Source organism: Acanthopagrus latus, chromosome 23, assembly GCF_904848185.1.
Source record: "Acanthopagrus latus isolate v.2019 chromosome 23, fAcaLat1.1, whole genome shotgun sequence".
Taxonomy (NCBI): domain Eukaryota; kingdom Metazoa; phylum Chordata; class Actinopteri; order Spariformes; family Sparidae; genus Acanthopagrus; species Acanthopagrus latus.
Window position 1 is genome coordinate 6,442,969 of NC_051061.1, and position 24,104 is coordinate 6,467,072.

General features: G+C 43.3%; 1 protein-coding gene across 3 annotated transcripts; it reads left to right on the plus strand.

Annotated features, from left to right (window-relative positions):
• The first annotated feature begins 13,024 nt into the window (after positions 1-13,024).
• Positions 13,025-22,404, plus strand: LOC119014745 (transcription factor Sox-10-like). 3 transcript variants are annotated; one of them, XM_037090187.1, is made up of 4 exons: positions 13,025-13,095; positions 15,696-16,542; positions 18,580-18,848; positions 19,002-22,404. In XM_037090187.1, exons 2-4 carry the CDS (start codon positions 16,109-16,111, stop codon positions 19,790-19,792), a joined length of 1,494 nt encoding a protein of 497 aa, XP_036946082.1. In that variant the 5' UTR covers positions 13,025-13,095; positions 15,696-16,108; the 3' UTR covers positions 19,793-22,404. The 3 variants fall into 3 exon arrangements, with proteins under 3 accessions (XP_036946082.1, XP_036946084.1, XP_036946083.1); XM_037090189.1 differs by having other exon boundaries at positions 18,580-18,740; XM_037090188.1 differs by lacking the exon at positions 13,025-13,095 and having other exon boundaries at positions 13,795-16,542.
• The last annotated feature ends 1,700 nt before the right edge of the window (positions 22,405-24,104 follow it).

Here is a 24,104-nt window from a genome sequence, read left to right on the forward strand (position 1 = left end):
ATATATTTGAAATGGTTTCTCCTGTTTGAAACTTAAAACTTTTCTCTAACTGAACTTTTCTCCATGAGTGCTGAGGCTCTAGAGCCACTAGATGCCTCTGCAGCCATTTCTATCAGAGAGGGTGTTAGCAGCAAACACTCAGCCACGTGTTCCCTCTGGTGGTGTAGTGCGGAAGAAGCAGAGAAGTTTGAATCTGGATCACAGAGCACAATTCAAGTTCACCGTTTTGAGTTGAATCAACATCCCACAGAACAAAAGAAAAGTTGCATCAGTTGTAAGTTGGTAGGACAGCTAACGACGCTGTGCATTTCCTGGAAAGGCTGGCAGGATGAGGAGGACAGGCTGACATATTGCACATCATAGTGGGTGCCAGAGCCCACGTGCATATCACATGTTTCAAAGCCTTCAGTGCCACAAATCTGAATGTCTGATGAATCTCTAAAGGGCTCTAAAGTGTGCAGTGAGTCACAGTCAAGAGTCTCTTCTGGTTTGTTTGTGAATCATCTGTACAAGACAGATGAATATACTGTGAATGGAAGGGCTTGAGGTGTTCATAAAACTATAGAGAATGTCAAACTGGGCTGATGATTATCTTCCTGTCAACTGAGCATCTTTAATCACTCTGACGGGGACTTTCTGTCTTTCAGTCTTTCAGGCTGTTGAAGAGTTTGCAATCTTAAGTTAGGTCAGATTTTAATGGGGGAGTTTCATTAATTCATTAATTGTATCATCCATACAATTTCATTTTTGAGGAATGAATGTGATTCGATTGATTTCTTTCTCCCATTGGGAAGTTTCATGAGTGTGTGATGAACTGGACACCCATGCCTGCAGGATGAATTCAGCCAGCTCTTCATGCAATGGAGGCCAGTGCCCCCTGCTGGACAATCATCAGACATAAAGTCTTGAATAGCTGTAACACACCAAAAAAAAAAAAAAAAGATTCCAAGCTGACCAATATAGTGAGTAATAGTGATGCTGAGGAACACCAACAATCTAAATAAACTATTTTGCAGAAATGTTAATGCAACACAAGTAAGCAAACTGTGGATATGATTTGGTTTTGACAATATATCTGCAAGTTCTCTTTTCTATTGTAAGTTCTTCTTCTTCTTTTTTTTTTTTTTTTTACAATAGAAGAGGCAATAGTAGCAGAAGAGGAATAATTTATGATATAGGAGAAATGTTGATAAAGTGTTATCTAAATGCCAATTTTGTGAAAAGTGATTCAGCAAAGGCGTTAGCTACAGTGGCGACTTTTTGAAGGGCAGGGGCAAAAATACAGTACGTTCTCACCACTGAAGAGGGCACATTAGGGCGCATTTTGGGTCCCAACAGGGCAGTTTATCATATTTTAACCAGCCAGGGGGGGCAATTTAGTGTGTTTTGCCAAGCAAGAGGGCACTTTAGCGCAAGTTTTGGCTCCCAAGAGGGCACTTTAGCGAGTGTTCTTCCCATGTGTTCAGATTCAATTTAGATATTCTTCCTGGGTGGAAAACCCAAAATGGGCACCCACTCAGTCCAATAGACACTGCCTGATGTTAACTCCATGGCTACAGCCTTGAATTGTGCAGTGGCAGGTTGCACTTTTGAGGAATTTGACAGGGGGCTCAGTGAGACTAAAGCTTCGTGCAGACAGGCCCAGGCTCATTGCAGGTTTGTCACACCACCAGCTTCTGAAAGATGCTTTGGACAGCATGCAGCAACATACAGAGCACCTTCATCAGGGAACAGATCTCTGCATGATTTCTGACACTGGGAGGGTAACAGAAATCTGCATTCTAACAGAAAGCACTCACAGCTGTTTGCTTGAGGCTGCCCTCCTTATTTCAAAATGTATCTCCATTTTTTTCAGCCATTTCATGTTCCTGTCCTATAATCAAATAATATCTGTCCAGATTTTAATTAAGTTAAAATCATCCTGTGTCAGGGTAATAAGAGACTTCCCCTTACTGCCCTGGTTGTCCTGTCTTGATCTTTCTTTAATTATATATCCTTCATCTCTGTCAGTCTTTCGCCGTTCCCATGCACAGGAACCCTAACAGCACAAAACCACCCACCCACTGGACCTCTGAACCTCAGGAGACCTGGAGAGGCATTTCTCTCGGTGGAGGCGAAGATGAAAAGAGGGATATGAGGAGGAAGGGGCAAGCTGCTCAGTAACTGCAGGCCTCCAGGCCATGAGCTTTTCATTAGCCAGTCAGTGAGTGAGTGAATGAGTGTGATCGGTGGAATGGTAAAATGGGAGAAGCCATGCTGGGCCACATCAGCTATTAGGGTGATTTGGGGGCTCCCACTGACTCCTATTGTGCATTGTCTCCCAAGTGAGCAACGGAGGCTCAACAGTGAGCCTTTGTGCGGGACATTTAAATGCCTGTTAGCATGCTAATTATGGGATGTGTGTGTGTGTGTGTGTGTGTCCGTGTGTGCCAGTGCGCGTCCATCATCTTCACGTCTTCTCCATCCTTCTATCTCTACACCCCTCCAGCTCCCCGTCCTCTGTCACTTCGTTTTCCTCAAGGCACTGATGCAGCACTACTAATCTGTGAAATACTGCTGTGACCCCTCTCAATGCCCCTTCCTGTTGTTTTCCTCCTCTTTAGGTCTGTCTGTATTTTTGTGCTTGCAGTGTCTTGTTTGCTCCCTTTTGTTTATTAATCAGCTGATTCCGATTCTGCCATGCTCGCATCAGATTCGCTTTAACATTTAGACTCTCCCAAAGTCAGTGTAGGACATCCCTCTCATCAGTGACAAAACCTCCTGCAAACTCTTCTGCCATAGCGAGCCTGTTGCTTGATCACGGGCGTACAATCGCAGATTCCCAAAATATTCTTTTCCTAAAAGGGAAAAGAATGGGACTGGAGATCCGCTTTTCATGAGTTGGACACAACAGCATGAAAACCTGTCACATATGTTAAAATTCAGTCAAGAGATGTGTGTTTCTGTTATTTTTTCCCCCCCACTGCATTGAAACGCATTATACAACCAGGATTCCACCATGCAGTCATTTGCAAATCCTACCCTTAAACCCTAAATACAACACAAGGACAAGACAGATATACAGTCACTCCAAATCTGATGCCTGCAACACAAAGTTGGGACAGGGACATGTTTTCCACTGTGTCACCTTTTTCTTATTTTGACACTCAGTAACACTTGAGAGGATGAGTGATACCTAGGCGAGAAGCAGCAGACCAGGCAGCAGACCAAAAGGTTTGGTGTATTTACCCGAGCATCTGCAGCTTAAAGAAGAAGACAAGAAAAACAGACCAAACCAGAGCCTAACACACTGTTGCCCGTATGCTCGACTCAAACTGTTACCTCATACTCATCCTAAACCTCACCAACGCAGCCAGTGAAGGAAACCAATCAGAGGCAGAGCAGGGTGATGGAGAAAAGCAGTGGGAGCCACAATAATGCGCTCATGAGCGTATTTTGCTAGGTTAGCTAGCTAGCAGTTTGTCTGTGAAAGCAAGGTAAGGTTAGTTAAACAGCTCAAACCATGATATCAGATTTCACATGTTCTGCGGTAACTAACATTAGTTAGTGTTGCACACTGCTGGCACCACAGGGAATCAGAAGAAAGGCAATTTTTTAAATAAATGACAGCATAATGGGCAGTGAAGTTTTTGAATCTTTTAGTGTTGACTCTTTTTAAATGTGTGTGTGTGTGTGTGTGTGTGTGTGTGTGTGTGTGTGTGTGTGTGTGTGTGTGTTTGCCTGATGACAACTGAGTAGGCCGCACGCATATGCAGATTCACATGTCTGTATGTTGTTTTACACGTCTGCCTGTTTTTATTAAGTGTGTGTTTGTGTGCATGTAGAGTCCCATGTTTTCATCCATGTATGTGCTTCTATGTGTGTGTGTGTGTGTGTGTGTGTGTGTGTGTGTGTGTGTGTGTGTGTGTGCGTGCGAGCGTGTCTGAGGGGTCTATGTGAGCAGCTGTGGGCCCTGCGTATGAACTCCAGCTCACATGGGCAGAGCGAGGGAGGGCCGCAGGGTAAGGAGGCGATGGGAGAGGGGACTGATGCCCGACAAACTCGCCATCTCCCTCTCCCCTTTCATCTCCCTCTCCCTGCATCAAACAACAAACTCTTTCATTCAGGCATCTTTGCGGCCAGCCACCCCCAGACCCTCGAGGCCCCCACCCGTTCACGCTGCTTAATTCAATGTTCCGAGAAAAACTCATGATTTGAAAGTGACTTTTTTTATCCTCGTCCTTTTCCATATCTCCCCCTTAGATTCATCGCCCCTCTTCCTGTTCTCCCTAACTCTGTTTTTTCCTTTCACATCAAAACATCTTCTGTCCTGTAAACACAAAAGTAAAACCCAGGTCAGTCATATCTGGTCTTCACAGTCATGGTAAATAAAACATCCAATGACTATTGTGCAAGACCGTACCATGACATGAAAATGATGTTACAATACTTTTTCTACAGTAGTTCTTTGAATACAACGGTGGTTTGAAGGGGCCAGCATTTACTCATAGATACAGTAAATTATTAGGTAGTCGATCAGAAGCTGAGGGCCGGCTCATCTATGTTTTTCTCGTGTAAAGAATACGAATGACAGCTCAGCTCTGATGTTGCACAATGACATGACCTCCCTCAGTTCCTTTTGTGCAAAAAATAACTCAAAAGTGAATTACCTCACAAGCAGGATGCCAACTAGATGTGCACAACAAGACAGTCTCAAAAGGGACTTTTTACTTATCAGAGAAACATTTCCTTTTTTTTAATATTAATTCTTTTGGCCTTGCATGGCTTTATTTGACCAGACAGCGTGAGACCGAGTTATAGCAATTCTCTGAATTATAAAGGGCTTTGTTTAACATTTTGTGGCAATTTACATGACTTAATCACTTTTTTACTGGCCACATGTGTTCTTCCTCAGCTCTCTCGGTTGCCTAAACAAGCCTGTGGACGAAATGCTTGTTTATTCCTGCAGGACTTGCACTTCTTTCTGAAGGACTCAGCTCGTGTTTTCTGTGATAGTCCATAGGATGTGACTTTATGCGCATTCTCGAGTTCCGTGTCTCCAATCTCGCTCCACTCCATGAACAGAGAGCAACAGCTGCTAACGTTAGTTTAGAAATGGAGTCTACTAACATAAAACAGCTTCCAGGACAACACAGAAGTTCAAGCCTTTGGCTGACACTTCATGCCAAAGACCAAAGGACTCCACCATTTTGGAGAAACTGAAAAGACCAGGTGTTTGGAACTCATTTGCTCACTTATTAGGTACCCCTAGCTAAAACTACTGCAGTCTAATACAACAGTTCTGCAATAAACTCTACTTTCTTGAGATTTCTACATTGTGTAGGTAGGTTGTCGTTGATGTATTGTGACGTAACAGATGTGGTTATTCATATCCCCATTTACTCATTGTTAATCTCATACAGATTGATCTGTTTCAGACAGTCCTTTGGCTACAGATAAATATGAAATCTCTGGTTGAAAATGTACATAGTTTTTGTTTGAGATAAAAAAAAAAAGACATGTAAAATGGTACAGGATAGGCACAGTATAATTTGCACGCTTTTGAAAGCAGTGGTGAAAGATGTATGAACAACAAGTAAAGTGAGCATTAACACACTATAGCTGGGCTCCATCACGACAATAAATCCTGCATTTAAGTTTTTACATAAGCATAATACAAATCGAAGTGTAAAGTATCCCCTTTCATAATGCTTAACTACTGTATAATGTTAAATTATTTGTTTATCAATACTGATACATGATAATTTGCTTGCTGCGTTTAATTTTTGTCAACGTTAAGTCAGTTTTGATTTCAATTTCCTATATGGTCTGGGAGCTCATAGGAATACATACGATTTTAGGATCTAGGATTTAGATATCTGATATTCATATTGTTGTGCTCAGCTATCAGTAAGTCAAACTAAATTAGATATCAAATGAGAACTTTGTTGTGTGTCCAGGGGGAAAAACAGTCCGTGAGAGAAACATTAAAATCGAACATTTTTGTCAAGGCACATCATGGCTGTGTGATGATGTCCTGAACAGCAAACAGCCAGACATGCGGTAGAGACGTCCTAACAAAGGACGCCCTTGTTCTCAGCGGAATTCTTGAACATCATTTTCTGCATTTTCCTGCAAATGACTCAATCTCCACGTCCCTCGCCTCTCATTCCGCCCAATTATCATTTTTCAAGCATGTCCCCTTATGTCCTACAGAGATGGGCTGTTTGGGAGTTTCCAAATCTTGCCTTGAAATCTGTTTATATGTTTAGGGATGTGTGCCAAAAAACACACACACACAATATACACACACGCAAACTGCACTATAGATGAAGAGACGACGACGTGGTGACTTGATTTGGCTCCGAGAGGGAGATGGGAGACAGTTGCGACGGACACAAGGCAGCATTGAGGATTCTCTTTTTCTTCCTAAATCATCCCCCTTTTTTTTTTTCTCTTTTGCCTTTGTTGCCGTCACAGCTGCAGCAGGGCCCGGCCACCCCACAGTTTTAAAGGCCAGTCTTGGTTGCAAAAAGGGTGCAATGCTCGTCAGTGTGTTATTGGCCGCTCAGCGCATCTGTGCGTATAAAAAAGGAATCAGTATAAACTAGAATTGATGGTACCAAAGGTCAAAGGTCATGTGAGGCTGAACTATCTCAACAGGGCATTCACACTAAGCCACTACTGTCCCTTTTTATTGCATGATAGATGATAGTCAAACATGTTTTCATAAATCATGAGTAGCATACAGAAATCGAATTTGTTCATCATCATATTGTAATCAATTTAGCTAACCTCACCAAACATTTAAGGCAAGGGCTTATGTAGTGTATTATAATCTGGAAAAAATGGTGCCTATTCAGTTCAAAAAGAGTTGCTCGCAAAGGCACAAACCTCTGGATCAAGCTTTCGTCATAGCGCTTATCATAATTGACCTTCTTTGTAGTTAGGGTTGTTCTGTCAACAGATGTCTCTCTAAGAATGATGATCTATGGGGAAAATGAGAGAGTGGTCACTGACTAAAACTGGAGACAAACCTGATCAGCAGCAACATGTACAGCTTATCATACATCTATGTCACCAAATCGCTGAGTAGTAGTTGAACATCAACTTAATGCAAGTGGCATCAAAGTGTTTTTTAAGACCACAGCCATGCTGCCCTGAGAGAGGCTTTAATAGGCCGTTTCTAGGCCCAGCAGAGCATTCAGTTCAATTCTAGTGCAAAATTGAATGCCAAGCATTCACTTGTGGTTGAGACATTTTGCTAAAAGCCAAGTTAACCTCACAGTGGCATTACAGGAAAAGTCATGGGATCACCAATGTATTTAATATTCATCCTCCAGGAACCGTTTGTGCAAGTCGGTTTGCAAACTAGAGTGGCACTCAATCGAGCGCAAACCTGCGCCAAGGCCCAACGGAGCCCTTTAATTCAGTCAAGCCAAATCAAATATCAAACTCTGCAGCCCATGTATCACTCTGAATTTTAAACTAACTGCTTAGCCAGACGTTAAGTTCACCAGATACAGGATCCACATCAAATTGTACTCACTCATAGATACCAGACACTTAAATATGCCTGATTCTTTTCATCCAGTCCCATACATAATAACCAGGGAAATGAAGGAAAATGTCAAAAAATGTAAAACAAAAGTTGTTGGGATCTACATGTATGGCTGCCTTCTGAGAGTGAAAACAGGAAATATGAGCCAAGCTCTCAAAAACATACCAGCGGAGATCAGCCACAGGAAACTCAACTCTCACTCTCTCTGGCTCACCTGGGACCCTCACCCTAATACCCCCACCCCCTCCAGCACCACCACCCTTCCCCACACACCCCACCTCAGCCGCCCCATATATCAATTTCCTTTAGATGTTCCCCCTCACACAATTGAAGTAACTAGATTCTTTCCTTTGGCTGGCCAGTGGAGATATGAAGCAGGACACACAATGGGCTATTCATTAAGGTAGCACACACACACACACACACACATGCACACACACACACAGAGGCAAGTCTCACTCCATTCATCCAAACCCAACCAGTAGCGGCACCGTGCATCTCCTAAAGCCCACACACACACGTCTCCCGACGATATGCCTCTGTGGCATTAATGCATGCACACGCTGGCATGCAGACACACACGGACGCACACTATCTTACAAGGGCACACAGAAGCATATGTAAATACTTTAACATACCCATGTGGCACCCTCACACACACACAACCTCCCACCTCACTACCCAGCTGCAGAGAACCCCGGTCCAAGATCTGGCCAACCCCTCACACACACACGCACGCGTATATGCACAAACACATGCACACACACACACACACACACACACACACACACACACACACACACACACACACACACACACACACACACACACACACACACACACACAGTTTCTACCACGCCCACCCCCCCTTCCTTGCCAGTAACTCAGAGAAAGACAAGATGAACACAAAAGAGTGGGAACTTTGGTGGTATGAGCACAAAGGCAGGATTCACAGACATTTAAGAGGGGGACCTATTTAAATGTTACACAGCTGCATGAATTTATTAAGAAAGATGGACGGGGAGAAAAGATCAGGAAGGTCTTGTGGGAGGTTGAATTCTTTTTATTACTCTTTTGAAGATTTCTTGACATTTTAATTGAGGATGTTACTATTCGTATGCAACCTATAAGTTACAGATGCTCACTACTCCCCTTTCACTTGGCTTACTGTAGGCTACTTTTAAGATAAAGGGGTAGTCTGACACTAGAAAAGAAGCAAGACTGTGAATCCATAGCAGCCCTGGTTGTGTCGGTCTCTGGATCTGACCTCTGACCTCCCTATATGGCACGAAAATAATCGGTAATCTATCAATATCACATTATTAGTGGCATTATTCTGGAGGAACTCAATCCAGAGTGCCGCTTTTATTGCAAAACGCAAGACAGAGTTGATTATATTTGTAATAACTTAATAACTGTAGCTCACCGGATCCCCCTGCATGGCTGAGTGATCCACTTCAATGGTGGAATACTGACACACCTGTTCTGTCCTGCACAGGTGCATGTAGGCAGACAGAACAGCCGAAGGAGAGAGAATTAGCCTAAGAATGCCGCAGGGAGCTCGAGGTAGAGTTATTTTCTGTAAGTAAGAGAGGGCTATAAACTGCTTTCAAATGATACGACAACTCATGTTTTGTTATTGACATACACACAAACTGTATGTGGAGGTTTTGGTTTACGTCTGTGCTCAGACCTTTCACATAACCACTTTAACATCAGTGTCAGGTCAGGTGGACAGACTCCTCCACCGCGTCAGTAAGCAGGAATGTGTTTTGTCTGAAATAGACAAGCAACAAAAAAAAAAAAATTCCAGGCGACCTCATCCAGGTCCCTTTGCTTGAGGATGCTGTCAGTTGCTCAAAAAAATGCACATTACATACACCTAGATTTGGAATTATTTGATTGGATTAATTCCATTTTATCTATTTGTTTTTGCATTTAACTTAATGCATAACAGCCACATCACCAGATACAATAAGGGCTGCATTAGTTTTGATTTGGTTACATTTTAATGTCGGCCCTCTGGAATCACTTCGTACTCCCTTATCCAGTTATGTTGTTGATTTATTATGAATTTGTAAATCTATTGTATTGACGACTTGTTTATTGAGAGTGACATCACCTGGCACCAAAGACCAGGCTGTCGGTCAGGTAGCCTAACTCTCAGGTCATTTGCTTACACGCAAATTTTTGTTGTTTTGTTTAAGCAAATGATACAAGTTGGTGGAAACATGAGCAGCAAAAGATGTGATAGAGAGGTGCAAAAAAATAAAACCCCTCAGGAGACCTTCATCTGGGGAGCTGTCCATTGCTATGGCTACTTTATAATCATTTAGAAAAAAGAGAAAGGGAACCAGCATGGAGGGGATTCTGGCCTGGCCCCCAGGCTCAGGGGTGGACCCCGGGGCCTAATGGTCACAGGCTGGGGCTTTGCTAAGGCTGTCGACTCAAACGCCAAGGCCCGCTGACCTTTCACTGTCACCATCCATGTGCGCTTCACAACAAGCTACAGCCGCTGCCAGTGTCCTCAGTGCAGTGAGGTATTAACTTTCAAACAACAGCTATTCAGATTGCAAAGGGAGCCTCAGCAGTTACATGTGTACAGTGAAAATTGTTCTGAATTGTCCATGTTTTGGGTTCTTTTATGGCTTTTATGGCTTAAATGAACATAAACATAAAACATAAATGAAAGGTGATAATTCAGCATCCGTCACTCATAACACCACAAAGTTATTTATTATAACAGTCACAGTTTATTCACGCCAACAATCTCAAAGTTTGAACTATTACACTGGAGTGACCAACGCAGTGGCTGATTATTATTGCTTAAAAATCTACTAAAAGTCAAGTATCGTTTTACTTGAACCAAATTGTTTTACACTTTGTAGTGTTAAGTATTTTGAAAGTTGCTTCAATCGGATTTTCCCGATTAAAAAAAAGTAAGTAAATAAGCGTGCCGCAGTGTGACGATGTGCACACTTGCACATTTTATAATGAGCAGCGCACTTTTTACACGGTGTAAGACAAGGCTGTCACGCTGAATACATATCTTTATATAGTCCTTTAATATTACAATTAGACCGAATAGAAAATTACATCAAAAGACCAAAGCCTAAAAAACACAATTATCTTAAATATTTTACAGCATTTAACAGTTTTATATGAGAGATTTTTATATAAAACACGTATAACAGCACTGAGGTAATACAGCATTGTTTTATGTATATTACAGCATTACACAATTAATGTTTTGTTCTCCGAAACGTTTCTTGAATTGCTCTCAAGTTGCATGAATTCGCTGTTTATAAAAGTTTGACTTTCAAGCTTTAAAGCCTCATTTTTTTTTCAGTCACTTTAGGAAATCATGAAGCAAAGAGAATATGTTTTCTATTTTTCTTAAACTTTTCTCGGTGATTGCTCAATCAAATGTATTATTTTAATCATAAAATAACATTTTCTCAGCGCCAGACGTCTTAATTGTAACCGGATCATCAAGTCCGATCCGTTAATTCCACCAGCCAGTAATCTCACACATCTCGTGTGTACGGAGACATGCGTCACATTAATTGGCATTTTTTGTCTCACATAAATGTCTTCAGCGCAACTTTGTCGGGCCTGCTAATATCTCCTCATTATTTGCGTACAAACACACACGCACACACGCCAAAACAAACACTCACGTCAAACCGAGGCCGGGCCGCAAATCTTCCGCTCCACAGCGGGACAGAAATCCGCGGAGTGGCTCTCTGAAGGTCCCCGGTTTAAAGCTCCAGGAGCCGGGCTGTCCCGCCGCAGCTCCCCGGGCTGAGCCGCCGCGCTCCTGGAGTATTTTTCTCTACTACATGTCAGAGACGCGGACAAAGAATGGCATGAGGAAGGGAAGACACAAGCTTTTTCCTCCTTTTCTTTTCTTTTTTCACATGCACAGAACTGCTTTTTGTTCCCCATTTTCTTTTTCTTTTTTTTTTTTAATTTAAGGGGGAAGGGGGTGCTCGTTTTGATCACATGATTACAATTCACCTGTGATAAAACAAAGGACGCAAAGAAACGAGGGGAGAGGAGGAATGAAAGGGGCAGAGAATCAGACAGAGAGATGCACTCATGGTTAGGATTCCCTTATCACAGTCAACATTAATGGGTGGTTGGGGAAAAAAAAAAAAAAAACGTGGTGATTTTTGGATTGGGTGCAGTGTGTCGCATGGCGGGGATACAAGGGGTCATTGTTGCGGAGAACAGCGCTTGTGTTTGTGTCCGTGCGGCCCATAGTGTCCCCTCTCATCTCTCTGCTCGGCGATTTCTACCAATACTGTTTGGGTAGAAACGCGCGCTCTGTGCCTCTCACTCAGAGGCGCTGATGCAATTATAAAACTCACACGTGGACATGAAGAGGCGCACTGTGCGCGCCACGCCGTCTTTTGAAGGGCCTTGACTGATGTCCACCTGTGACGTGGTGGTGAAACGAAGGCGGATGAACGTGTGCGTAAAACCAAAGGCCACCTTCTGTATGTGTAACTGTCACGCTTTCTCCCACTGAATCTGAAAACGGCTTCGCAGCACGCTTTACAGTATGTGAGATCCATTCGAGTCTTTGGGTTTTCGTGACCTTTATAAATCCTCGGTGCAGACAAAACGATGATCTAATATCTTTGTGTGAGGTACAGCTCTCTCGTTTCTCCTGTCAAGATGAGATCAGGCCGCTGATTGAGCTCAATTTATGGACCGCGTCGGATTCATCAAATATCATACTCGTGATGAATCGACCACGAAAATCCAGCAGCGGCTCACTTGATTCGAAATTCGGGAGTTCATTTCACCAATTTGGCAGGTTGGATTCGTGCACAGTTTGAATTCAAATAGGCCCGCCATCTCTCAAAAAAGCAAGAAATTGTTATGTTTGGTTTCTGGAAAATTGTGGATGTCATTAACTGGCCTGTAAGGTGCGGGACTATCACATGAACTGTATACGCTGCCCTGTATAGCAGAGAGTGTGCGTAGTTGGTTGATACAATGCAGCTGGGCATCTCCACATCCACGCGGAATGATAAGTCAGGTATATAATTCGTCATGTTCAAATCACTGTGCGTAAATTTCGTGCGCGCAATTACGCACACTGGTATCTGACTCACCCTCAGCGCATCTGAGAGAAATCAAACATACTGTTCTCCATCTTTAGAAAAATAATGACTTTAGATAGATAGATAGATAGATAGATAGATAGATAGATAGATAGATAGATAGATAGATAGATAGATAGATAGATAGATAGATAGGAGAGCGCGAGATGGCAAATATTTCAACCAATCAGAAATCTCCAAGCCTGCATCTGTGCAGTTTCGCTGCTCCTTTAAGACTTGTCCCCCCCAGTATCTTTTTTTTTTTTTTTTTCCTCTCAGCCTCATACAAGGAGCTCTTTAAGCCCCGGTACCGACACACAGAGCAGGCATTCATACTCGGGCAGCGCGAGCGAGGGGGCTGGGGAGCGAGCGTCACTCTGGAAACTCGGGAACTCACGGATTCTCGTGCTAAACCGGCGACCTCCTTTTCTCATTACTGAAGTAAGGCGCTTAGCATTTCCAACTCTTTCCTCTCTGCTGCTGATGGCTGCTCTGACTCCGCGATTTGAGACAGAAGAACCTCGATTCACAGTTAAAGATGCGATATTCTCTCTGACAGACGTTAACGCTGCACGATAATTACCAACCAACTCTGTCAGGATTGGTGAAATAGCGCTTTGGTCCTATATTTGTCCAAAATGGCTGATTTGTTCGTTTTCTAACTTTAATAATGTTACATTGGGATCATTTCACCCATTCAGGTCTTTGTGCAGAGCCTTGTCAGAACAGTTTTGTTACAAAATCTATTTTCAGCAAAAAAGAAAATGTGATGTGGGCTTAAAGAACAATTTCTGACACTTTTATATGTGCAACAAGTGCTTCTGTTCTAAATTGATTTCTAGGCCTGACTTTTTGATCATTATCTATTTGTAAAGTCTTTCTGTCTGTTTAAAATTCAAGGTTTTCTGTTGACAGAGAAAGCAGTAAGCCTTTTAATACTAAGAAAAGCAAATTGCTCTGTTCATAAAATGAATTAGTTTAAGAGTCTAACTAACCAAACCTTACAGTCAAAGTCGCGAATATTCTGGGTTTTTTCGTGTAGATGGAAAAAGGTTTGTTTTTTTTATAGATAAAAAATATTTTATGAATATTTTCCTTGTTAGATTATAGTGCATTTGGATTAATTCCATCTTGTGCTGGTCTGTCCGATATGTAGGCTACTGTTTTTAATATGAGCTATTGTAAAACTAATTGAAAAAAAAAAAAAAAGTTTCTAAACAAGCAAATTGAGGCCGAGTTACCGGCAGGTCAAGCGATGCTAATGCGTTCACATAGCCCGAATTCATGACGCACAGTAAAAGTGCTCAACAAAAGTTGTTTAATAATAAGGATGATTTAGAGGTTGAGTCAGAAACAAGCCATATCTTATATAATGTCACATAATAAATAAAGTTACATTCGCTGTTGCAGCCTGATGGCGTCACCATTCGCTTTATTCTAAATTTCAAAAGCTATTTATTTAAGGAATAATATACTTAATGATTAATGTCGTCATTGACGAAAGGAATTTATCACCACCCATCGCACTTTCCTGTCTTTCATTAGAGTGACAGTACAAGCAAGAGCGTGCAGTGCGAACGCGGACAACACGTGCGCATCGAGGCATTCGGTGCCTTTTACGCACAACATTCACGTTTTGTGTCCGCGGCGGGGACACGTTAGAGACGTGACGAGACTGTGAGGTGACCAGGTGGAGGGCGAGTGCAATTATTAATGCGCCTCAGACAGATGGTGAGGCTTTACATGCCCCTCCGCAGGAGATGGATTCGATTCCTGACATCCATTCTGATGTTAATTACAAGCTGGTCAAACTGTCAGTAAGGACTCCAGAACCTTTAATTTAACTTTGCAATCAGCCAACACAGACAAAGGCCATCATAAATATGATTTGCTAAAACATTCTAGGGGTCACTTAGGAATGGTAGATGATCAGCCCAGTAGTACCCAGAAACGAGAAGCCGAGATTAACAGACTAAATCTGAGGGCGCAAAAGAAATCCACCAGACGCTAAAAGAAATGTGTACTCTTCTCTCACACATAAACGTGAGGTAAACTGGGTGGTAAGTGGGTACATAACACAGTCTGTTAAATTGACAAGCCGTTTCATAATGTCACTAGAATGGAGCGGGATCACTAATTGACCCGCAATTTGATCCCGAAGCGGAAAACAAACCAGCGGGTCGTGGCGCTGCTGGTTAACACGACGTTCGCTGATTTAGGACGTGAAGTTCGAGGCAGGGTGTTGATTTAATGGACAAAGCAAGGACACATTTTGCTGCCGTCGATAGACCCGGCCCTGTTCGACAAACAGACTGTGTCCAATTCACACACGCTTACGCGGACACGCATGCACGCTGGGTTTATATTTCCAGCGCCGGGCCGTGTTTATCCAAGAAGTGCGCAGGATAAATCCGACGTCTGTGCTGCTGCGGCCTCATATCATTCCAACACTTTCTCTCCGGGGAGCTTGGAATAACTGCAAAACCTTAAACAGTAGCTTGTTCTGGGGGGGCGAGGTCCAGGTCTGCAGAGAGGCTCCGCACTGGGCTCCATATCCGAATATATGTAGCCTGCACACACAGTACACTAGTTTTTATGTATCATGCAACTGAATCCTGAGGAGATTCTGTGCTTTCTGATAATAACGTTTGTTAAGCATAAGGCTAATAAACACTGAGCAGACCCCCGGGTGCACCCGTCTATTGAGCACATTGTAGCGCATCCATGTTTCTCGCAGATTTGAACAGATATGAAGTCCCCTTTGTCCGTCTTCCATGAAGGTGTCTCATGATATTTAAAGGACCCGCTTGAGGCGCTTGTCATATCCTTGTGAGCGCCCTGGAGACAATCTGGGGACATGGCTGGAGGACTGTTATATTGAGAGAAAAAAAAATGGGGTGGTGCGGTTCTTTCAGGGACGAGTCTTTTTACATTTCATGTCTGTGATGGGGAGAGCGTAATCACGGGCCCACAGGTGCTGAAGCAGGGACTGCCACTCTTCTTGTCTTGAACTCACGCTCTTCATCACTCTGCTGTTTCAGGTCCTTGCCGTTGGATTTCAATCGTGGGACAAACGGAGGAGAGAGAGAAGGGGAAGTCAGGAGGGAAGTGAGACAGGGTGAGTTTGGTGCAGACAGGTGTGTATTAGCAGGTAAACTGGGGTCCAAGGTGCGCGCTGAGCCGCCTATGATACCAACAACGCGGATGGAAAGAACTTTAATGTGGAACCCTCACAGAGTTTTGCAACGGAGGCTGAGAGTAGAGACAGACTGGCAGTTTATATTATAACTTAGACGAGGCCAGAGGGACAGAACAGACAGCAGTCAGCCCACACTCTGCACGTCACTGTAGGGATAGACAGGGATAAGGACCCGACAGGTAGAATTACGCATTTAGGAACAGGCCTTACATCATCTGCGCACCCGGAGGATTGTGTGTGTGCGTGTGTAGCAAGATGTCCAGAGAGGAGCAGAGCCTATCGGAGGTTGAGCTCAGCCCCGGGATGTCGGACGACAGTCGCTCCCTGTCCCCGGGACATTCCTCCGGTGCGGCCGGCGGGGGCGACTCGCCTCTCCACGGGCAGCAGCTGCCGCAGCTGGCTGGCCTTGACGACTCGGCGGCGGGCTGCTCGTCCGTCAAATCCGACGACGAGGACGAGCGCTTCCCCGCAGGAATCCGTGAGGCGGTGAGCCAGGTGCTCAACTGCTACGACTGGACCCTCGTGCCGATGCCGGTGCGCGTAAACTCCGGGAGCAAGACCAAGCCGCACGTGAAGAGGCCCATGAACGCCTTCATGGTGTGGGCGCAGGCGGCGCGGAGGAAACTGGCCGACCAGCACCCGCACCTGCACAACGCGGAGCTCAGCAAGACCCTGGGGAAGCTCTGGAGGTGAGGGGCGCTGTGTGAACATGCTCACACTCACAGTACATCAGCTGTGAAATGTGTGTACAGCAGAGGTGTTTACTGATGCCAGGGCAGGGGGCAGCGACATTACGCTTGTGTCTGGAGACGCCAAACCAGCGCAGGGGAGTACAAGATATTCAGGATGAATCTTTCAAAAAATGCTCAAGTCTGGGAGTTTCAAGAATAAATTCACCTGGTTAAAGCAATTTGGTTGTTGCTTTGAATAGACATGTAGTTATAAAACCTTCTTAGTTTTGTTAGGACTGGCTTACAAAGCATCACCCCAACTAGCTGATCTTTTGCACCATGCACTTAAGTTATCCATCTTGTTTTTCTTCATTTTCCCTTGTTTTTCGTATCATAGATTTTATTTCAGGCCAACTTAAAGTACACTCACATTGCTGCTGAGATTTAAAAAAAAAAAAAAAAAAAGGTTAGTATTAATTGTTGGGTACTTGTAGACAGATGTGGCAGACAAAGGCACCATCGACAGAAAAAAAAATCATTTTGACGACTGTTTTGTAAATCAGTTCATAGTTTTGGTCATTTGTCAAGGACAAACGTCAAACATTTGCTATTTGGTATTTTCAAATGTGAGGGTTTGCTGCATTGCTGCATTTCTTTGTCATTTCTAATCATAAATGTTGAGTCTCAAGGTTTTGGACTGGTGGTTGGACAAAAGAGGCCATTTCAACACATCACTTTTGATGACATTTTTTTAACAATTTCTTGACTTTTTTATAGATTAAACAATTTAACGATTGCCAAATTAATCATTGATTAAAATAACTGTTGCTATGACCTTGTTAAAGTTTTTTTTTATGAACGTAATACGATTGTGGTCTTGTTGTGTGAAAATGTTGCAAGATAACATTCCTTCATGTGTCGTATGATGTCCTCTGCAAAATGTATATGAGAGCTGTACTGTTTGTGAATGTGAGGTGTTGCCCCCAAAACTCTTCCACATTGTCTCACTGCCCGATTTGAACACAGGTCACCAGTTGAGAGGCATTTTTAATGTGGTTACTGAGTGTCACATGTTCCTATGAGTCTAATTTCATACACTGTTTAATTGCTGGCCATGTAGCTGGAGTAAACGGCTCCTGAGGGAATAAGACGGGGCTTTCACAACCTTTCAGCTCATATTTAACGTAAAGGTTTTTTAAACCTTCAAATTTGAAAGCATTGCAAGATTTTACTTGTTATTTTCATTCAATAATTCTAAATTGCTTTTGCCCCCCTTACTTAATACATTTTCTTGTTTGCAGATTTATGTAAATTCTGGTTTGAGAGTTCTAACTTTCCTAAATTTAAACCTCTCGCTGTTTCTGATCACTAGTTGTCTACATCCCCACGTCTCATCACAGAACCCCTGCAGGTTTTGAAGTTTAAAGTTCCGTCAGGCCATCCATCCAGTTGCTATTTTCTCACACAGGACACTCACTATTTGCTGACAAAAAGGTCGGACAGGGTAAATTCATTAACCTCATGGGGATTGAACATTAATTAGATGAAGACTTGACCTTGGGCTCAAGCATGATTGGTTAATTGGCCCAGAAGCACGATGAACAGCAAGCCTGAAGAAGGTCAGGGGTTTCTCATGGCATTCCTGCCAGCAGTGGAGCACAGTTTCATGTTACAGACAGGATGCATCTTTGGCCATTATAATTTCATTACTGTCCAGCAGTTAAAAGTGCCTCGCAGGCATGGCACTAGATACAGCTGCACAGCTGTGGGGAATCAACATAATATATTAATATGCAAAAACTTGGATCAGACTTATCAATTAAGTATATATTGCTGATCATATCACTGTTATCTGTGAAAGATTATTTTAATATCCCATTGTATGTATTTATCCTCTTTAAAGGTCATTAATTCTTGACTTCTTCTTCAGTATTCATGTTAGCATTAACACACCATGACTGCTATTTCACTATATTTCATTGACTGTTGAGGCTTTTATTCTGCTCTTCATACCTAAAACAAACCTATCGACTAACACTCTTTCTTTTATCGAAGGCTTCTTAATGAGAGTGACAAGCGACCTTTTATCGAGGAGGCAGAGAGGCTGAGGAAGCAGCACAAGAAAGACTATCCCGACTACAAGTACCAGCCACGGCGTCGCAAGAACGGAAAGCCTGGTTCCGGGTCAGGAAGTGAGGCCGACGGCCATTCGGAGGGTGAGGTCAGCCACAGCCAGTCCCACTACAAGGGCCTCCACCTGGATGTGGTCCACAGTGGGGGGGCTCGGTCCCCTCTGGCAGAGGGGCACCACCCTAATGCTGCAGGTGGGCTGCCGGCTCCCTGCCAATACCCCACTGACACCAACCCTGTCACACTGTTAGATTAGTGTAGATACAACTGGACTGTGGCACACAGAGAGATAACTGTCTGAATCTGCAAAGACTACTGTAAATACATGTTTCCTTGTGTCTCCACAGGTCAGAGTCACAGTCCTCCCACGCCTCCCACCACTCCCAAGAATGAGTCGCAGTCGGGTAAGGCAGGAGATGGTAAACGGGAGGGTTCTGGGAATGGTGGCTCCCGTGGCCCAATGGGAGCAGAGGGAAGCTCAGGTCCTGCGGGCTCTGGGAAACCTCACATTGACTTTGGTAATGTGGACATTGGTGAGATGAGCCACGAGGTGATGGTCAACATGGAACCTTTTGATGTCAATGAGTTTGACCAGTACCTTCCCCCCAATGGGCACCCAGGGGTTGGCCAGGGTGCTGGGGCAGTAGCCGCAGCAACTGCATCTCCAGCCTCTCCATACACTTATGGCATCTCCTCAGCTCTGGCAGCGGCCAGTGGACACTCAGCAGCCTGGCTCTCCAAGCAGCAGCAGCAGCAGCAACATCATGGTTCCCCTCTGGCCTCAGATCCCTCCAAGGCCCAGATCAAGAGCGAGGGGGGAGGTGCTGGGGGTCACTTTGCAGAGGCAGCATCAGCTGGTTCCCATGTCACCTACACTTCCCTCAGCCTTCCCCACTACAGTTCCGCCTTCCCCTCTTTGGCATCCAGGGCTCAGTTTGCTGAATATGCTGAACACCAGGCCTCAGGGTCATACTACGCCCACTCCAGCCAGGCCTCGGGGTTGTACTCTGCTTTCTCTTACATGGGGCCCTCCCAGAGGCCCCTGTACACTGCCATCTCTGACCCAGCCAACGTTCCGCAGTCACACAGCCCCACGCACTGGGAACAACCTGTCTACACTACACTGTCGCGGCCATGACAGACAACGAGACCAGAGGGCACTGGTGCAGGTTCAGTCCCTATGTCAGACCCAAGGAGCAGCAGCAGCAACAACAGTGTTGGTGGTAGCAGTGGTGAAAGTGGTCTGGGCTGGGGGGATTGGGCAGGCACCGGGGGAGTCGGCTGGGGAGGCAGGAGGGGAGGAACCCCGTTCTGTTCTCAGCCAGAGGCAGAAATGCCGTCACAGCTCAAGGATGAGCCTGGAGCGTGGTGCTTTTGAAGCGTGGTTCATTATTTGGGGCACACAGTATAGTAGCGAAAGAATGTAATACTTTGGTAGAGCAGAGGAGAAACACCCAACCACCACCGGTGCAGAGTTCAGGTTAGATTTAAAGCAGCAGAACCTCCAGTGGCAGTGTTCAATGTGGTGGCAGATCGTGTGCCTGTCAGTTTGGTGACTCCATTTGTATCACAGTCTACAGCCCTCTCCCACAAGTCACATGGGGCAAGTAGCAACAGTGACCATGGTCCAGTTTCAGAATTAGAAAAAGACCTTGATCTCTATTCTGAAGGGTGTGACTGAGAGGGATCCAAATTCATATGCAATGGATATTTTTTGTACCAGAATAATGGAGTGCCAAAGTATTTTTGCTGGCCCATTCACATCTCAGGCAGACTGACCTTTTTATTTTGTTTTGTATTGCTTTTGGAAATCAACACAACAAACACTGGCAACATTATGTCGGTTTCTGATGCACATTTGTGCCTATTTACAGGTCCAGTATGTAGGATTTAGGAGGATCTATTGGCAGAGATAGTTAATAGATAATTATATTTTCATTAGTCTATGATCACCTGAAGCTAAGAAGTGTTTGTTGCCTTAGAATGAGCCTTTAATATCCGAAAAGGAAGTGGGTCGTGTTCCGTGGAGTCTGACATGTTGCACCGCCATGTTTCTACTGTATCCTAGAATGGACAAACCTAACACTGGCCCTAGAGAGGTTGTTTCCCTTTTTTTCCCTTTGCATATTTAGCAGCCACTGTCGGGAAAGGTGAGGTGAGGGGTATTCACTTGGTTTCAATCTGCAAACTCACCACTAGATGCCACTAAACCCTTCATACTGGACCTTTAATTCAAATTGTTATGCTGTGTTCACTTCAAATGCCTTTTTTAAAACACAGTGAGCGCGCATGGAAGACAAATGCCATAAAACATGTTGAGGTTTTGTTGAGTGAAATGTATATTTAGTCAACAAAAAAAAAAAAATCATGATGACTAACTATAATCAGGATAGTTTATACTATACTGTACTTGAAATTGCAATTGTATTGATGTGTACAGATTTGAAATATTTGTGAGACAACCAAAGTTTTGTGACCAAAACTTGTAAAGAAGAAACAGATTGTACAGATGTTTCTCCCAATGTGACACTCAAAACTACCTACACTTCATTAGTTTTCTCTTAGCTTTCTCCAGTGTGACCTATTGTAAATTACTTCTAAACATGTCAATGAAGTGTCAAAAGTTACTTTTGCCTTCCTCACAATGGCACTGATGAGTGTGATGATTTTTCATTAGTATTCAATGTATTCATGGACAACATTAATGGTAAAAATATCTATCTGTACTTGGATAATCGATTTGTATTGACCAAATGTGTCGTGGAATACAAGACAAAAGCTGTTTTAACAACTTACTGTACTAATACTGTCAAATGCTTTTTGCCATTATTATCTCCACTGACAGTTTGCACCACTGCCTTTTCTTTTCGTTAATGCATTCAAATGTATATAGAACAGTATTCAATATGAAATGTCAGATCCTTTGATTGTAGTTGTGTAAAAAAAAACAAAAACAAGAGACATGAGACAGTTTCACTGTGGAATAAGCCAACATTGAGAGACATTTGCCAGAGACTGAGTGCGTAAAGCTTAGAGGAGAAAAAATACATTTTAACACATTTCACACATATAGAATATGCCTTGTCCTTAATAATAACTGCTACTCGCGTATCAATAAGCAACAACTGTATTGTATGTTAAATCATGTTTGTTTTCCACTGCTTTCATTAGTTTTTCCATCTCTTCTGTCTTTGGTCCTTATTGTTTCTTTACTGTGTTTCACATTTCATTTCTGTCCCTCATCTCCGCAACAGCACTGTATTTTAAGTGTGTTATTCTTCATCTTGGTAAGTGAAAAAAATATTACAAATTTGCTTTGTTTTCATGTGAATCATTTAAAAAAATATTCTTTATCACTACTGGACAGAGATCCAAACCATATGCATGCAGCACATTGAAGTTTAAAGCCCATTTTTATTTAACCATTTACCTCCAGCATAAGAGTTCCTTTTACATCCTTGTTGCTATGTGTGAAATATCTGTAATGTTGCTATGAATTTTACATTTCTTATTTATATTTGCTTTATGCTTGTGTGCGCTGTTACTGCTTTCTCACCTTAATGAAAAAAGAAATAATTGACTGCCATTTTAGTATTTAATTGTTTCATCTCTTGTATAACGGTTGCCAACACAACACAGCAACAAAACCTCTTAATAATAGCAAGAGCAAAAAGTCTAAACATGTGATGATGACTAATGATCTTTTACTCTCACTTGAAATAAAGCACTATTATTTCTGATTCAATACAAGTCTGCCTCTTGAGACATTTTTACAGTGGAACTAATAATCTTAAATAATCGTCTATCAGTTAAAATCTCTGCCTGAACACAGTATAGTCATAACAGGGAAATAAATCTGACATCCTGATGATTCAAACAACAAACTGTCCTTAAGATTACAAAAAATGTACCTATTCTTATGAAGTTGACAGAAACAAAGCAACAAAAGCATGTCTTCATGGCATCTAGTGGCTCAGTTACTGCTGACATTCTTGGTCAAATCTGTTCAGCTGATGGATAATTCTACAACTGACCATTAGCAGAGCTCAACATGAGTGATGGGGATGTGCAGGCACTGTGGTACAACAGTAGCAGAAGCGTCATCAGATCCACATTCATCTACTGTGGTTTGCAGCCGACGATTGCCAATGCAGGTTTCCTTGAACTTGAGCTGATCCAGCCCTAGATCGGGGCGTGATTGCTTATCCATGCCTATATGCATATTTTCGAGCTTGTTTTAGTGTGCATGTATATATGTGTATGCGTGTGTTTCCCTGTGTGTTGTGGGTTAAGCCTGACTCCTAATTCCCTCTCTTTAATCGGCTGTGTGATACTTTGGAAAGACAAAGAGGGCCATTGAAGGGGAGCTTGGGGAGGAGGGGAAAAGGGCAGTGAGGGAGCCTGCCTGGCCTGTAGCTTCACCGGGATACAAAGGGACTCTCATACTCTCTCTGCACATAGACCCCTGCTACCCACCCTCCTCCTCTCACCCCCCGACACTCACCCGCTCCACCAGAAAAATCCCCCAAACTTTCTTTTTAGGTTGAAGCTGTAATGGGATTGAAACAATCGAAAGGTTAATAGTTTAAGCGGCGTTAAGCAGAGGGAAGACTCCGGTAGAGTTAAATGTCTGTTTAAGTGAATGCTGATCACCAAACTGTCAAAGCAGATGCCAGCCAGAAACAGCGGACCCATGAAAATGTTATGTGGCCTACCCAGGCCGTCAATAAAGCCACCAGCTCGTCCTGCCATCGTATGGTGCAGAGCAAGAATAGATGAAAAAGGAGGGCTGTACCCAAAATATTATCCAAACTGCAATCAGACCAAGTGCAATATTCATATTGTAGAAGCTGACAAAGGTAAAATGTGACAGAACAGCATTAAAATTAAGTGCTGGGCTGCAGAGATGCCCGGGCCAACAAATGTTGTTCTCCAAGATGCAAGAACATTTTTATTTGGTACAAACCACAAGTGTCAGAGTTTACCATATTTTGCAGCCCTATTCCAATGCATTGGATTCACTGGATGGTAGAGAAACATGGAAAAAAAAGTTTTCAATTATGTAAAAAGGAAGCATGACCTGTGAATTCAAATGCATAATAAAATGTGTTCTAACGTGGCCTGGTTGCTTACATTTATCAAAGATACAGTTACATGGTTCTCATCTCAAATTCAAAGCAGAATAGCCACAAAGTTGGAATCATGTAGCGAGAATTGGCAAGAGGATCTGTAAAATAATCCACAATATCTGAACAACTGAAGTAGAACACTATCGGAATTAACATAATCCACCACCCCTCGATCCAACACTCCAATCAACAAAGCCAGCCAACCAGTGTTAGGAATGATACTGCACTATGTGGTCCATGTGCTGTGTAATCACAGGGGTTGATGGGGAATTGTCAGGGGACAACGGATAAAACACAATGAGGTCTAAAGTAATGAGAAAA

Bases quoted from the DNA above. Each gene is read 5' to 3' on its own strand.
- LOC119014745 (XM_037090187.1), top strand. From the start codon at position 16,109: ATGTCCAGAGAGGAGCAGAGCCTATCGGAGGTTGAGCTCAGCCCCGGG. The intron at 16,543-18,579 runs GTGAGGGGCGCT...CTTTTATCGAAG, and splicing joins ACCCTGGGGAAGCTCTGGAG to GCTTCTTAATGAGAGTGACA. The intron at 18,849-19,001 runs GTGGGCTGCCGG...GTGTCTCCACAG, and splicing joins GCACCACCCTAATGCTGCAG to GTCAGAGTCACAGTCCTCCC.